Source organism: Peromyscus leucopus, chromosome 8b (genome assembly GCF_004664715.2).
Source record: "Peromyscus leucopus breed LL Stock chromosome 8b, UCI_PerLeu_2.1, whole genome shotgun sequence".
Lineage (NCBI taxonomy): Eukaryota > Metazoa > Chordata > Mammalia > Rodentia > Cricetidae > Peromyscus > Peromyscus leucopus.
Genome location: NC_051086.1, coordinates 93,561,854 through 93,576,561, shown reverse-complemented (window position 1 = coordinate 93,576,561; position 14,708 = coordinate 93,561,854). Strand labels below are relative to the sequence as shown.

At 47.1% G+C, this 14,708-nt stretch overlaps 1 protein-coding gene across 2 annotated transcripts in view; it reads left to right on the top strand.

Annotated features, from left to right (window-relative positions):
• Wipf2 (WAS/WASL interacting protein family member 2) overlaps nucleotides 1–9,385 on the top strand; it is a 34,646-nt gene extending 25,261 nt beyond the window's left edge. For both annotated transcript variants that reach the window (XM_028889444.2, XM_028889445.2), the window contains exons 5-8: nucleotides 64–720; nucleotides 3,473–3,682; nucleotides 7,396–7,497; nucleotides 7,794–9,385. In XM_028889444.2, the coding sequence (XP_028745277.1) occupies nucleotides 64–720; nucleotides 3,473–3,682; nucleotides 7,396–7,497; nucleotides 7,794–7,834 (1,010 nt within the window). In that variant the 3' untranslated portion in view covers nucleotides 7,835–9,385. The remainder of the gene's footprint in view (nucleotides 1–63; nucleotides 721–3,472; nucleotides 3,683–7,395; nucleotides 7,498–7,793) is intronic.
• Nucleotides 9,386–14,708: the final 5,323 nt, after the last annotated feature.

The window sequence follows — 14,708 nt, the reverse complement described above, 5'->3', positions numbered from 1 at the left end:
CACCCGGAGACCTGAGCGATACACACTTAACCCTTAATCCCGTGTTGTCTGGTGTATTTGTAGAGACTCTAGCTGGTAAGCCAGCCCTACAAGTCCCCAGTTCTCGAGCTGCTGCTCCAAGGCCTCCAGTGTCTACAGCCAGTGGGCGTCCTCAAGATGATACCGACAGCAGCCGAGCCTCCCTCCCAGAACTGCCCCGGATGCAGAGACCCTCTTTACCGGACCTCTCTCGTCCCAATACCACTAGCGGTACAGGCATGAAACACAGCTCCTCCGCTCCTCCCCCACCACCTCCAGGGCGGCGTGCTAACGCGCCCCCTACTCCTCTGCCTGTGCACAGCAGCAAAGCCCAGGTCTACAACAGGGAGAAACCCTTGCCTCCAACACCTGGACAGAGGCTGCACCCCAGCCGAGAAGGACATCCTGCTCCACCTCCTCTAAAACCACCTCCTTCCCCTGTGAATATCAGAACGGGACCAAGTGGCCAGTCTCTGGCTCCTCCCCCACCGCCTTACCGCCAGCCTCCTGGGGTCCCCAATGGGCCCTCCAGCCCCACTAATGAGTCAGCCCCGGAGCTGCCACAGAGACACAATTCTTTGCATAGGAAGACACCAGGGCCCGTCAGAGGCCTTGCACCTCCTCCACCCACCTCAGCCTCCCCCTTTTTGTTGAGTAACAGGCCACCTCCCCCGGCCCGAGAGCCTCCTAGTAGGGGAGCAGGTAAGTGTTTGGAAGCTTTTCTCTTTGCTGTTTCTAAGAGCATCTCTTCAGTGATTAGAACAGGAATTCGTGTATTCACCCGGTTTATCGGTACCTTTTTATGTACTGGTAATTGTGAGGGAAGAGAGAAAAACTGTGCACAACCTAGTAACTAGATATAAATAATGGTGTGCAGTATGTTCTAGAGAAAGCCAAACCAGGGAAGAAGACACACTGGGAAAGGATGGTGAGGTTTTGAATTGGGGGAGACAATAGACTGAGAAGAGGCTTAGCCTGTCTGGTGACAGTGAAGGTCTGAGGTTGGACTGTTCCTGACGGGCACAATGTTCCTCCTAGCAAGGAGGTCATTGTGAAAGGACTGGATGAGTGAGGGGGGCTGCCAGAATGGAAGTGGGAAGCTGGACCCCCGAGAGCGTGGAGCTCAGAGGACTTCGGGAAGTCTTGCGCTCACGGCTCCCACACCACTGGGTTGTTTGCTTTTGAGACGTCGTCTCTACTTGTCTCCTTGGCTGGCCTGGAACTTGCTGTGTAGACCAGATTAGCCTTGAACTCATGGAGATCCGTCTGCCTCTGCCTCTGGGAAGCTGGACTCAAAGATGTGCACTGGCATACCTGGCTCTAAATAAAGTTTAACCAAAATTAAAACAAAAAACAAAACAAAAACCAATTGCTAGCTGCGCATAGTGGCGCACGCCTTTAATCCCAGCACTCAGGAGGCAGAGGCAGGCGGATCATTGTGAGTTCAAGACCAGCCTAGTCTACAAAGCAAAATCCAGGACAGCTAGGACTCTGTTACACAGAGAAACCCTGTCTCGAAAAACCAACCAACCAACCAACCAAACAACAATAACATCACATTCGTGGTGGCTCAGTGGTTAAGAGTACTAACTGCTCTTCCAGAGCACCTGGGTTGCTTTCCTCGCACCCACACATTGGCTCACAACTGTCTGCCTCGTCAGTGTCAAGAGATCTGATGTTCTCTTCTGGTCTCTGAGAGCATCAGGCGCATGGTGCACACTCAGACACGCAGGCTCACACGTACGCACAATAAAAATAAAGACAATGATGTTGCATGTAGGTCTGCGCTCTCAGCGCAGTCTTTCAGAGGACACCCCAGACAGCAACCTGATGACAGGTCCGTGGTGTTTCCCTGCCTGTAGCCATAGGTAGCTCAGGCTTCTGTGAAGTTCAGGTTTAAAGAAAACAACGCACAGCAGGTTGGGGTACAGGTAGAGAGATGGTGGCTCAGTAGTTGCCCGCTGGCTGCTCTTCAGTTCCCCCGTGCCAGGGAAACTGAAGAATATTCTTTTCTGACTTCTGCTGGCACTAGGTGTGCATATGGTTCATACACACATGCAGCTAAACAGGCATACACATAAGGAAATCTAAAATAGATAAATAAAAGTTTTAACTTGGAGATTTTAAAAGACTTTTTTTTAAACTTCGTCTTTTTTTTTTAATTTTTATTTCATGTGCATTGGTGTTTTGCCTGCATGTGTGTCTGTGTGAGGGTGTCAGATCCCCTGGAACTGGAGTTATAGACAGTTGTGAGCAGCCACGTAGGTGCTGGGAATATTGAACCCAGGTCCTCTGGAAGAGCAGCCAGTGCTCTTTACCACTGAGCCATTTCTCCAGCCCCTTAAAAGACTCGTCATGTGAACAGTCCCATATATTTATAATCCCATTCTGTAATAAAAGCTGAGAAAATGAAATTGATACATAGGTGAGTAGTTTCAAGTGCCTGCAGATTCCCTGCTTTTCATATGTTATGGGTTGTATTCTGTCCAGTAACGGTGAGCAGCATGAGCTAGAAGAGGCCTCAGCCTGCTGCCCCTCACTAGCCAGAGCAGCAGGCTGGACAGCCCACAGTCTTTTGAGCAGGGGGCTGTATTTGTTGTGTAACATTGGCAAATTTCTCTGAGTCTCTTGAGTTTGTTTTTTTGTGTAAGCTAGAAGTGTCTGTAAAAATGCAGTGCGCTGATAAACTTGTTTTATGTAAAGGGCATCTAAGTAACTCATGGACTTACTGCTATTACATCACATTGTGACAGTGTTATATGATAATGCATATTTGTTTCTGTGGAGGCTGAGCAGGAAGCAGCACGTTCCAGATGAGCCTGGTCTACAGAGTGAGTTCCAGGACAGCCAGGGCGACACACACAGAAACCCTGTTTCATTACAAAAAAAAAAAAAAAAAAAAAAAAATGAGCCCCATCTTAAAAATTAAAAAAAAATAAAAAGCAAAACAAAACCCCAAAACACCCAACAGACCCAAACAAAACAGACAAATGAGAGGGAGGGAGCCGAGCTGCTCGGGGTGGAGAAGGTGATCTGAGACTTACCTTGCCACCTCAAGGCTCCCTTTGGAGAGTCTGAGGCTCTCTTTTATTTTCTATGGTTTATTTGTTTGCTTTGTTTTGTTTTTTTTGAAACAAGAGTTTCTCTGTGTAGCCCTGGTGTCGTGGGACTCTGTAGATCAGGCTGGCCTTGAACTGAGAGCTCCAACTGCCTTTGCCTCCCAAGTGTTACAAAGGCGTGCACCACCACTACCTGGTATTTTTTTTTTTTTTTTCAATATCGGTGTATAAAACAAGGAATTTCAGCACACCATTTCTCTCCATCTGCATCATTGTGCATTTCTCCCGTTTGCTCCCTTGCTAGCCTTCCGCAGGCTGCTTTCTTACTCTGTCTCAAACCCTCTCTCCTCCGCCAGCTCCAACCCAAGCCTAACCACTCTGGATTTTAATTGCAGCTCCTCCGCCCCCACCGCCCATGGTCCGAAATGGGGCCAGGGATGCTCCCCCTCCCCCCCCACCTTACCGAATGCATGGATCAGAACCTCCAAGCAGAGGAAAGCCCCCACCTCCACCCTCAAGGACGCCAGCTGGGCCACCCCCTCCTCCACCACCACCCCTGAGGAATGGCCATAGAGACTCCATCACCACTGTCCGTTCCTTCTTGGGTAAGTAGTCAATGATTTGTTTGTTTGTTTTTCAAGACAGGGTTTCACTGTGTAGCTCTGGCTGTCCTGAAACTCACTCTGTAGACCAGGCTGGCCTCAAATTCAAAGAGATCTGCCTGCTCCTGCCTCTCAAATTCTGGGATTAAAGGTGTGTACCACCACCACCCAGCTAATAGTGACTTCGTCTTGTAGTTGCAGTGGTGACTTCACTGACTCTGGTGCCTTAGCTGCCGGAGGGCTCCTCTAGATGGAGAATAGCCAGGGGCAGTCGTCTTTGTTGACAGCAGTTCCTCTCCCGACCTTTCCTCTGACTTCTGCTTCCAGTGCATTGACATCAGGGGTCATGCTAATTCTAAAACTGCTCTCAAGTTCCCACAAGAATCACCGATTAGGCTTTCCATCAGCGACTGTCCTCTTTATTCACATATGTCCTAGAATTAGGAATCTAAGGAGGGGGTTCCTTCCTGGTTATTTAAAAACTCAAGAGGCTACCATGTGAAGGTACCAGGTTCAATCCCACAGTACAAAAACAGCACAAAAAGCCAAACACGCCCAGCTGATGGAGGCCTTCAGTTTGAGCCCCTGCGCTACAAAACCAAGATCTACAGAGGCCAGTGGTGAACCAGTTCTGTTTTTTTGAGGAAGTCATTTCATTTCTTTGGACTCTATTTTTATTATGTACAGAACCGGGAAATTGACTAGATCAGGAGCATATCGAATCAACTTTCTGTGAGTCTGTGCAAATCCAGCTCTGGCCTGCTTCCACCTATCAAAGGGTTCTTGGGTAGAGGAGAGAGGAGTGAGGAAATAGTAGTTAGAAAGACAGACCTACACAGTGAGGAGAAAGACAGACACAGGACAGCTTCGGGAGGACCTGGGTCAATACCCAACTGCTCAGAGCTTTATTCAAAAGGACTTTTTATAATATGCCAAGGGGAGAGGCAAAAGACCATCCCCTTGCAAGTTCAAAGCACACTGTACAGTCAAGTGTAGACCCTTCCAAACACCTGGTAAATATGCCCTGGCCAAATCATCCTATTATGCAGCCCTGCTGGGTAAAGCAAGCTCAGAGTCTCTGACCCTGAGCAAGGTCTCACTAGGAAGCCTCTGTGGGTCACCACAACTTTCCAAGCTTTTAAGTGTTGAGGTCTTTACTTAAGAGAATTCACCTCATGGTCTGGAATAGAGCCATAAGTAAAAGTTGTCCAGAGATGTTGTCAGGCCTCTGTTGAAGACTTGTGGAATAGATCGTGAGGTCTCTTGAAACTTAATACTCTAGGTTCTCCAGTGGATGCTCTTCCATCAATACCCCTGTATACCCAGCCTGTTCTTAATAGACGCACCAGGGTTTTGCTCTGAACATACAGCCTATTGTAGAAACCTTTGAATGTAGTCAGGCACCATGGCATGTGTCTGTAATCCCAGAGCACAGGGTTTAGTGGACACAGGAGAATCTTAAATTCAATACCAGTCTGTAATACATAGCAAGACCCTATCTAAACAAAAAAGAAAGCTCTAACTAGAAAAAGGAACTCCTGAAGTGTGATCAAGCCAATCCCCTAAGACTTTTGAATCTTACAAAGGGGTCATGGAGCAGGACATGGCTGACTGAACTGTGGTTGCAGAGCAATATAGGGTATCCAGGGCTGAAAGAAAATTTTCTGGTTAAAATTCTCACTAGCTAGAGACACATTCCCATTTGAGGTTAATGACTACCACCATGTAAACGTAATTCAGTTTGTTTCCCATAGCAACAGTCTTTTATTCCCACCTGTTTCTAGAGCAAAGTGACACTTCTTTCTGCCTACACACACAGTTGTGCTCCTTTCCTGGAGTGTCTGAATTTTGGTGGAGAGATGTAAAGAGTCATTCTGAGACTCCTTACATTAGGAATTTTAAAAGGGTGGGTGTGTGGGTACTGAGCCAGGCAGTGGTGGTACATGCCTTTAATCCCAGCACTCAGGAGACAGAAGATCTCTGTGAGTTCGAGGCCAGCCTGGACTACCAAGTGAGTTCCAGGAAAGGCTCCAAAACGACACGGAGAGACCCTGTCTCAAAAAAAAAGGGGGGTGGGTACTGGTTCTGGTCGTGTGGCACACACCTTGATCCCAGCACTCTGAAGGCAGAGATAAGCAGATCTCTGTGTGTTCAAGACCATCCTGGTTAGCCAAAGCTATATAGTAAGACCCTGTCTCAAAAAAAAATTAATAATAATAATAATAATAATAATAATAATAATAATTTGCCTTTAATCCCAGCACTTTGGAGGCAAAGGCAGGTGGATCTCTGTGAGTTCGAGGCCAGCCTGGTCTACAGAGTGAGTTCCAGGACAGCCAGGGCTACACAGAGAAACCCTTTTTTTTTTTTTTTTTTTTTGGTTTTTCGAGACAGGGTTTCTCTGTGTAGCTTTGCGCCTTTCCTGGAACTCGCTTTGGAGACCAGGCTGGCCTCGAACTCACAGAGATCCGCCTGCCTCTGCCTCCCGAGTGCTGGGATTAAAGGCATGAGCCACCACCGCCCGGCGAGAAACCCTTTTTTAATAATAATAGTACTAATAGTTATGTGTCTTAGTTTGGGGTTTCTGCTGCTGTGACCATAGCAAGTGGGGGAGGGGAGGGTTTACACTTCATCACTGTGCTCCTCACTGAAGGAGTTGGGACAGGAGCTCGGCAGGGCAGGGTCTCAGAGGCAGGCTGGAGCAGAGGCCATGGAGGGGGCTGCTACTGGCCTGCTCCTCATGCCTTGCTCAGCCTGCTTTCTTATAGAACCCAGGACCACCAGCCCAGGGGCAACCCCACCCACAATCAGCTGAGCCCTCCTCCATCAATCACTAATTAAGAAAATGCCTTATAGCCAGATTTTGTGGAGACATTTTCTCAATTGAGGTTCCCTCCTTTCAGATAACTCTGCCTTGTGTCAAGTTGACATAAAACTATCTAACACATAAAGAAAGAGCCTGGAGAAATAGTTCAGTAGTTAAGGGTATTGGCTACATTTTCAGAGGACCCAGGTTCAGTTTCCAGCACCAACGTGGGGCCTCCACAAGAGTCTGTAACTCCTGCCTCAGAAAATCTGTTGCCCTCCTCTAGCCTCTGGGTGCTGTGTGCACATGGTACACAAATGTACATGTAGACAAAACACCCATACACACACACACAATTTAAAAGAATTTTTCTCTTTTGTATGTATGTATTCACATGTGCGCATGTATGTGTGCATATATATATATGTGTGTGTGTACAGGTGTACAGGAGGCCAGAGGTCAACATTAGTTGTCTTCCTTAGTTGCTCTCCACCATATTTTTCTGAGATAAGGTCTCTCACTGAATCTGGAGCTCCACAGTTGGTCTGGCTGTCTGGCCAGCAAGCCCTAGTGATCTCTGATCTCTGCTGCCACAGCCCGTAGTTACAGGCTCCTGTGACCATACCCAGCCTTTTACATGAGCTCTGGAAATCCAAACTCAGGTCCTTACACTTGCACACACACTTCAGTGAACACGCCATCTCCCCAGCCCCCAGATAAAGGGTCTTTGGATATCCACTGTACACTACAGGCACTCGGGGTGATGCTTGGTGTGTCTCGGGCGCTTGGGTTTGGTGGGTAGAGCAGGCTCTCCATACAGCAGAACCCACGGGAGATTAGTAAATAGGGAGGGTCCTAAGAAGTCAGAAGTCTGTGGGAGGCATGACGTAATATTCTTTTCTTTCCACAGATGACTTTGAGTCCAAGTACTCCTTCCACCCAGTAGAGGACTTCCCTGCTCCAGAAGAGTATAAGCATCTTCAAAGAGTGTACCCCAGCAAAACAAACCGAGGTGCGAGGGAGTGAGGGAGCGCCACGATTGTGTGCAACATAGAGTGTGTGTGTTCTCTGGGGTCAGAATGTGCTTCTGCACAGTAGAGGTCAGCAGGAGTTGGTTTTCTCCTTCACCAAGTGGATCCTGGGGATTCAGCTCCGGCCAGCAGGCTTGGCAGCAAGTGTCTACCTATCAGCCATCTCTTCAGCCTTAGTCCTTGATGTTAAATATTGACTTCAAGAGCCTGTCTCATTTCAGAAATGTTATTTAGGGCCTGGTATGTGACTGAATATCTGTGGTTTTTGTCTTCCCAGCTGCCCGTGGAGCCCCACCTCTGCCACCCATTCTCAGGTGAAGCCTGGCTTGGTCCTGCTCCTCAGGAAAAGGATGGACCTCCTCTTCTCAGATGGTCCCCCAACCCCTAAAACCTGCATGAGAGCTCCTACAGTGTTCCTCCAGTGCAACCAACCCTAGACTCTGAGCATCCTCCCGGCCCAGCTCCATCTATGCATCTTATCTCTGGACCTGGTGATTGGATTCTTTCTGTTGGCAACAGGGTCTCAGGCCCTGTGCCCAGCCCTCTTCCAGCAAGCCCTGCTAGCCAGAAGAGGGGAAAGCGTCCATGTCTCCTGCTTTCTTCCAGGGAAAGGTGCCTTGTTACGGTGAATGGACTCCCGTTGGGCGGGGTGGAAATGGTACCCGTCTGTTGTTACTCACCAAGGGGGAGTATGGTGTGTGCACTAAATTCCATAGTTTAGGAGGTTGGTATGGCCAGGACTGCTGAGGAAAGGGTACTTTTCGTGAAGCAGGAAAGGGGTTTGCAGAGAAGTGATCTGTTTTAAAGGTCAGGTTACAGAAAGGACAAGGAAAAGGATCTTCTTTATTTTTAAGAGTGTTTTGGTTTTGTTCTCATCCCTCTTCTCCCCTGGAGATCTCAAGGGGTAAGTTGTACATACACTAAATACTAATCACTTGATCTAAACAGTAAAAGAAGGGGATGAAGTAAACTGAGAATCATTCCAGAGCTAGTCAGCTCTTCTGCAGCTAAGGAGCCAGGGCCATCTGAACTCCCTGGGACCCCCTGCCCTTCCCTGGGGTGCTAGGCTGAAGGATGTCCTTTCCCAGTCCCTCAAGACAAGAGCCACTTTTTGTTGGGTCCATTATTCATATTCCCAGTTCACAACCCCCAGAAACTTCCTGTAAGAGATGAAAAGAGGGAGTGAGGACCTTGGCCTCAGTTTCTTCTGATTAGCCCTGAAGTGGTCAGCAGCCCTCAGAGTCCTTCGGCCCTCGGAGAATGCTCCAGGGAGACCAAGGAAGGAGCTCTGGAGGCTCATATCCACCTCACACCCATCCGACACAACAGCTTCTCCTGTTTTCTCTGCCACCCTTAACTTCCCAAGGCTGTGGGGACTAAGACCACAGAGTAGACAATGGCAGGAAACACGTGGGGCCTTTGAGGGCATATCCAGAGTCTTCTAAACCAAGAAGCACAGAGACTTAGGGAGGTGTGCCTCAGTCCAGTCAGTGGCTCTTCCTTGGTGGCCAGCAATACATTGTTTCTTTGTCTTCCAAGTTGTAGGTGAACAGCACAGGAAAAATGGATGTTCCAACTGAGATTGGTCTATTGGACAGTGAGTGTCTCTTCTCCAACAGCAGTGTGGGGCACGGGGACTCCACACACTGGAGAAGTTGGTTTCTTACAGTCGTCCATGGGCAAAGGCTGCTCAAACCTTGCAAGACCGTGGGGAGACCGGATGTTCTTTGAATCGAATAGGGGAAGCTAGTTAAAAACCTTCAGACACTTCACAGGGTTAAACTGTCACAGGGACCTTTCTTTTCTTTATCATTATCATTATTATTATTATTATTTTCTAAGGCAGGGTTTCTCTGTGTAGCCCTGGCTGTCCTGGAACTTGCTCTGTAGACCAGGCTGGCCTCAAACTCAGAGATCCACCTGCCTCTGCCTCCTGGGTGCTGGAATTAGTGTCGTACACTACCACACCCTGCTCATAGGGACTTTTCTAATTTAGTGGAACATAGGCTAAGGATCTGTGCGTAATGCCAGGTGAAACCCAAATCTTCCAGTGCTGGTGAAGGTGGGCTTAACTTGGTTTATTTATTTATTGGGTGTCTCCTGGACCACTTGGACTCTTCAGACAGGCATTGATTAGATCTCACCAGATTTTAATTGTTCACTATTTATGTTCTTCTCAAATACGTTAGCAGTCACCTCCCAGGAATATCCCTAGCATCCTAAAGTGAACAGAGCTAAGAGGAGAAGAGCTGATCCTGCAAGAGTTCCAGGGAGATGCTAATTACTGAACTTTGACTGTGAAGTCCTTCCCATTTGTGTTTGAAATGGGAGTTGATGCCTTTTGTACAATGTTATCAAAGTGTATAGAGATTTCCCTACTGAAACATAGAACATCAGAATATATAATATAGCAAATAAAGCCAAATCTCAGCTTTTCACTGGGGCTGATCCCTTCCTCCACATGAACTGCATCCTTTATATTCCCCAAATTTGGACTGTGTCATGTGGGTATTGATTATATTTTCATTGTCTTTGCCCAATGGAACAACAACCAAAAAAAAAAAAGGCCTGGGATTAGATCTGAATAAATGGGTTTGCTGCTCTAGAGCATGTTGATGATACAGCACCTAACTTAAATGTCTTTGCCTTATACATCATTTGGTCCCACTGTTAATAACAGATTTATTATCATGTATATTTGCTATTCAAGATGGGAATGTGATCCTCAAAATTATTGGTCTATTTTGTATGTTGTACAAAGCTTGTAATACAGGTTTACGGTGGGTGGGCTGCAAGAGCCCTGAAAAATTTCCCCTTTTGAACTGCTTTTTTATCTGCTTGCTCATGGGAATGTTGTCTCTTCGGTGGAAGATGGGTGGTCTCACGTTGAGGCTATTGCCTGTCCCTTTAATTCCCTTGTCCCCTCCCGAAGGGAAGAGACATTGCCCAGCTAAGCAGCAGGAAGCTTTGTCAACAGCTCTCCTGAGTTTTGGTGGTGTTTTTCCCTAACAGGAAACACTGGGTAACTGTTTCTCACTGCCCTACCTGAAGCTGGGCAGTGGCCTCTGCTTTTCAGATGAGCTAGATGCCCCTCTTTCCTTTCTCCAGTCACCAGACCTGGACCAAAGCACTTCCACATTCCAGGTGTGGTTTCTCTCCTGGGGACTGGCTGCAGCTGCAGAGCCTACCATTTTCACAGCCTAGGCTCAGTGTGTGAGCAGCCAGGGCTATCCCAGCTGATGGATGGGAGGCTGTCATCGGCAAGGAAACTAGTCACTGGCATTGCACTAGGGGGTCCCCTTACCAGTGGCTTCCCAGCTTGAAACCCAGACTTACCTCCAGGGAGAGGTGAGGGGAAAAAATAACTGTAAATAGATTTGCTACAGAGCAACTCAGGGTTGGGCGTGTTTTAATTCTCCTGGTCACTTGAAATAATCTGTAGGCTGAGTGCTTCTGGGAGTGTGGGAGAAATGTGACTCCAGGGTCCTTGGTTCTGTGACGCTGTGGCGGTGGAGTGTAGGGCACCAGAGGCCCTTCGATGGCACTCTGCTGCGTTGTCTGTCCTTCTGGAAACCCAAACCTACAATCAGCTGCGAAACCGTCTTCCCATTCCAGGTGTAACTGTTCTTTCCCTGTGACTCTCAGTCCCTAGCTATGTGGTCCAGGTGACTCTGTTAAGCCACCCAAACTTAGGGAAGAGGGGGGCCATTGTAATTCTGCCTTCAAGACTCATTTCTTGAAAATAAAATGATAACCACCTTCAAAATCACATGCAGACACAAACACAAAAAACCCAGCCACCATTAACTGAAGGAAGGGTTCGGCTCCACCCAACTCCACGTTCATTGTGCCTTTACCTGTGTTGGAGTTCTGTGCTTTCCTCCTCCCTCTGTGAAGTAATTAAAATCTTCCTTGATCACTGTCGTTTCCTTTCTGCTCCTGTTTCTTACAGCTTGGCGGCGGCGGCAGCTCTCTTCTCAGACTGTCCTGTCTTACTCCCTGGTGGCAGAGGGGCTCTAGTAACCCCCCCTTTTCCTGTCTGCCTTTGGTCCTTTCCCACAGTTTCCAGACTGGAAGTTACAGTCCACACTGAATGAAAGACCAGAGCGGTGTGTGTGCATGTGCGTGTGTGTCCATCATCTGCATGTGGATCAGTTTCTTTAAAAATAATTTATTGTGTGATTTATTTTGGAGTTTTTATTCTGGTTTCAGTGCTTCTCCACAATAGCACGGATCCCTACACCCTTCATCCCCCGACATAAAATGTAAAATCTGGTCTCAGGTTGAATTCCTTGGTACATTTCTTTCTTCTGGATGCTGTGCAGTTTAATTAAACCTTAAAAACAAACAAACAAAAAGAAAAAAAAAGAAAACTGTGTATTTTTGTCATGAGTAATACTGGCTCAAGTGATGGCAAGGAGAGGGGAGGAAGCCACTGCCTCTCTTCTGGGTAAGTGTGGCAGTTTGATTTCAGGTCCCCAAGGAAGGACATGTGTGGGTGTGCATGGCAGAAGCCCTGGCGGCTCTCCGAGGGCTTTCTCTGCCTAGCTGTCTTAAAAATCACTGTTTGGCCTCACTGAGCAGTGATTCTGTTTTGTATTTGTTGACTTGATCTCAAGGAGCCCCAGAGGCTCCCTTCTCCTTGGTGTTTCTTCCTTGTGGCCCCTGCGCCTTGAGGCTGATTCTCAACTAGATGGTGGGAAAAAAGGTATGTGTGTGGGGGGGGGCAGCTTTGGGATATGGAGAATCCATTTGTATGTGGGTGCTGTCTAGTTCTCTTCACTGCTTTGGATGGTTGGTTTTTCCAGACAGGGTTTCTCTGTGTAGCCCTGGCTATCCTGGAACTCAAGAGATCCTCCTGCCTCTGCCTCCCAGATTGCTGGGATTAAACGCATGTGCCACCACCCCTCGGCTACCATTTTCCAGTTTAGAAATAGTGATTATTGAGTGTGTCTTTTGCTTTTTTGTTGTTGTTTTTTGTTTTTCCCAGACAAGGTTTCTCTGTGTAGCCCTGGTTATCCTGGAACTCAATTTATAGACCACGTTGGCCTCGAACTCGCAGAGATCCACCTGTCTCTGTCTCCCTGAGGGCTGGGATCAAAGTTATATAACACCACATCTTCACTGGTTTTCTTGAACTTTGACTTTAGGTGTTAAAATTCAACCAGGCTTCTTTGTTACTGTGGTCAGCTGACAGGAACCAGGAGTCCACTGGGCTTAACTTGCACTTTCACGGCTAGCAGAGTGCAAGTTCCGCCCTACGGACTTATAATGGGTGGTGTGTGGACCAAGTTCACATAGTCTAGATAGAACAACCTGTGGGGGAGGGTTAACATTCAGCCATCAGAGTGGCTGGATTCATGATTATTTGACCCATCATTGTTATTAATATGATTAATAAACTATTTATTGATTTCATTGTTCTTCCTAACTTAATAGCCTGCGTGTGGAACTTGCTTAAATGACCCTCAGCTTCCCAACCCTGTAAGTTCTCTCACTGGGACAGGATTACCCTTACACACACACACTCAGAAAGATGCCAGACAGGTCTTTCCAGTGTGCTGTGATTCCTGCTCCATGACACTGAGTTAGGTGATAAGAACATTAGATTGCTCACTGATGATTACTGAGGCCCAGCTGTGCATGCTGGGAATGTGCCTCTTAAGTATTTCCTGGCCTAGACCATGAACTGCAACACGCAGGAAGGAAGCTGCCTTTTTCTAGCTTACCAATACTCTGTCGGTAGTAAGACGATTAAAATGTCAACCTCAGGATCCTGACCACTCCAGAGAATATAAGGGTTTCACCTTTGACACCACTGACGCCCAGTCTGAGCTGTTTTTACACATAATTAAATTTATTCTGCTAGGTTTATGGCTATGAGATTTAAAGGACTATATATGCAATCCATCCATAAAAATCATTCATGCAAATAGTGGGCATCAGCTTGACATAATGCCCTTTTCATCCCTTATTTTGGCAAGTGTTTATCGTGTACTTTATAGAAGTCCACACAGGAGGCTAACCAAGACATGGTCTTTGCCTTCAAATCCCATAGTCTAGTAGATCATGATCATCAAAAGGAACCTATGCAGGGTATTGCAAGACTTTCATAGGCGTTGACCAGGAAGGAGAGAAACATTCTCGCCAGGAAACAGTGGGTACAAAGGTAGAGAAATGAGGAACTGACGTGTGTGTGTGAGGTTACTGGAGGAAAAGCTCCAGGGGATAACCTTTTCCAGTTCAGCCCTGACATTCTGCTTGCACAGTGGTCTTTTTCTGTTGCAGACTTTTCCTGAGCTGGTGCCTTTTTTTTTTAACCCAGTAAGTGCTTTCTTGGGCTGTGGTGTGCACAGTAAGCACTTAGAGTTTCCCTACTCTCTGCCCTGTAACCATTCTTTCCAAAGCTTACTCACATTTCTATTTCAGATTGTCAGGGTAGGGTTTAGGTCCTCAGGTTATAAACTTGTGAGACGTAGAGGTGGTCTTAAACTCCATTGTCCTGGTAAGTGAGAAACACTGAATGATCTGAAAGCCTCCTTTCCTTGGTATTCCCCCATTGATGGCAGCTGTTTTCTTTTGGAGTTCTTAGCCATTAGGAAGCCTTAACAAAATGTACCCCTTCAATATCTTGTCCTGTTTAGAACCCACCCCTCTAATCCTCCATGATTAAGTAGTCAAGAGCTTGGTCTTCTGTCATTAGAGTTCAAATACCAGCTCTTCCACTTTCTAGTTTTCTGACATGGGGCTGATTTTCTCAGTCCCTCTGCCTCAGTTTCCCTCAACTTCCTAGGGTGCTTGAAAAGACTGATAAAGGTGATACAGGTAAAATACTGAACTCAGCCGCTACACACTTAAGGACACATACTGGCTTGTGGTAAGAGGTGGTAACCATTTGAAATGAACTATTTTGAATTAACCAATGATTGTGATGTTGCTTTCCTATTCCTAGTGTTATGTCTATTTTATTTGATAGGGGAGGATGAAAGATGTATTTTACAGCCAGTGTGGTGGCCCCACTCCTTAGATGCCAGCACATGGGAGGCAGATAGATGCAGGGGGATCTCTGAGTTCAAGGACAACCTGGTCTACAGGTCTACACAGAAAGCCTGTCTCGAAACAAACAAACATAAAATTTACCATTTCCTAGAATTGGGTTCTGGCCTTTAAAGGAACCTGAGGTGGATTTTCA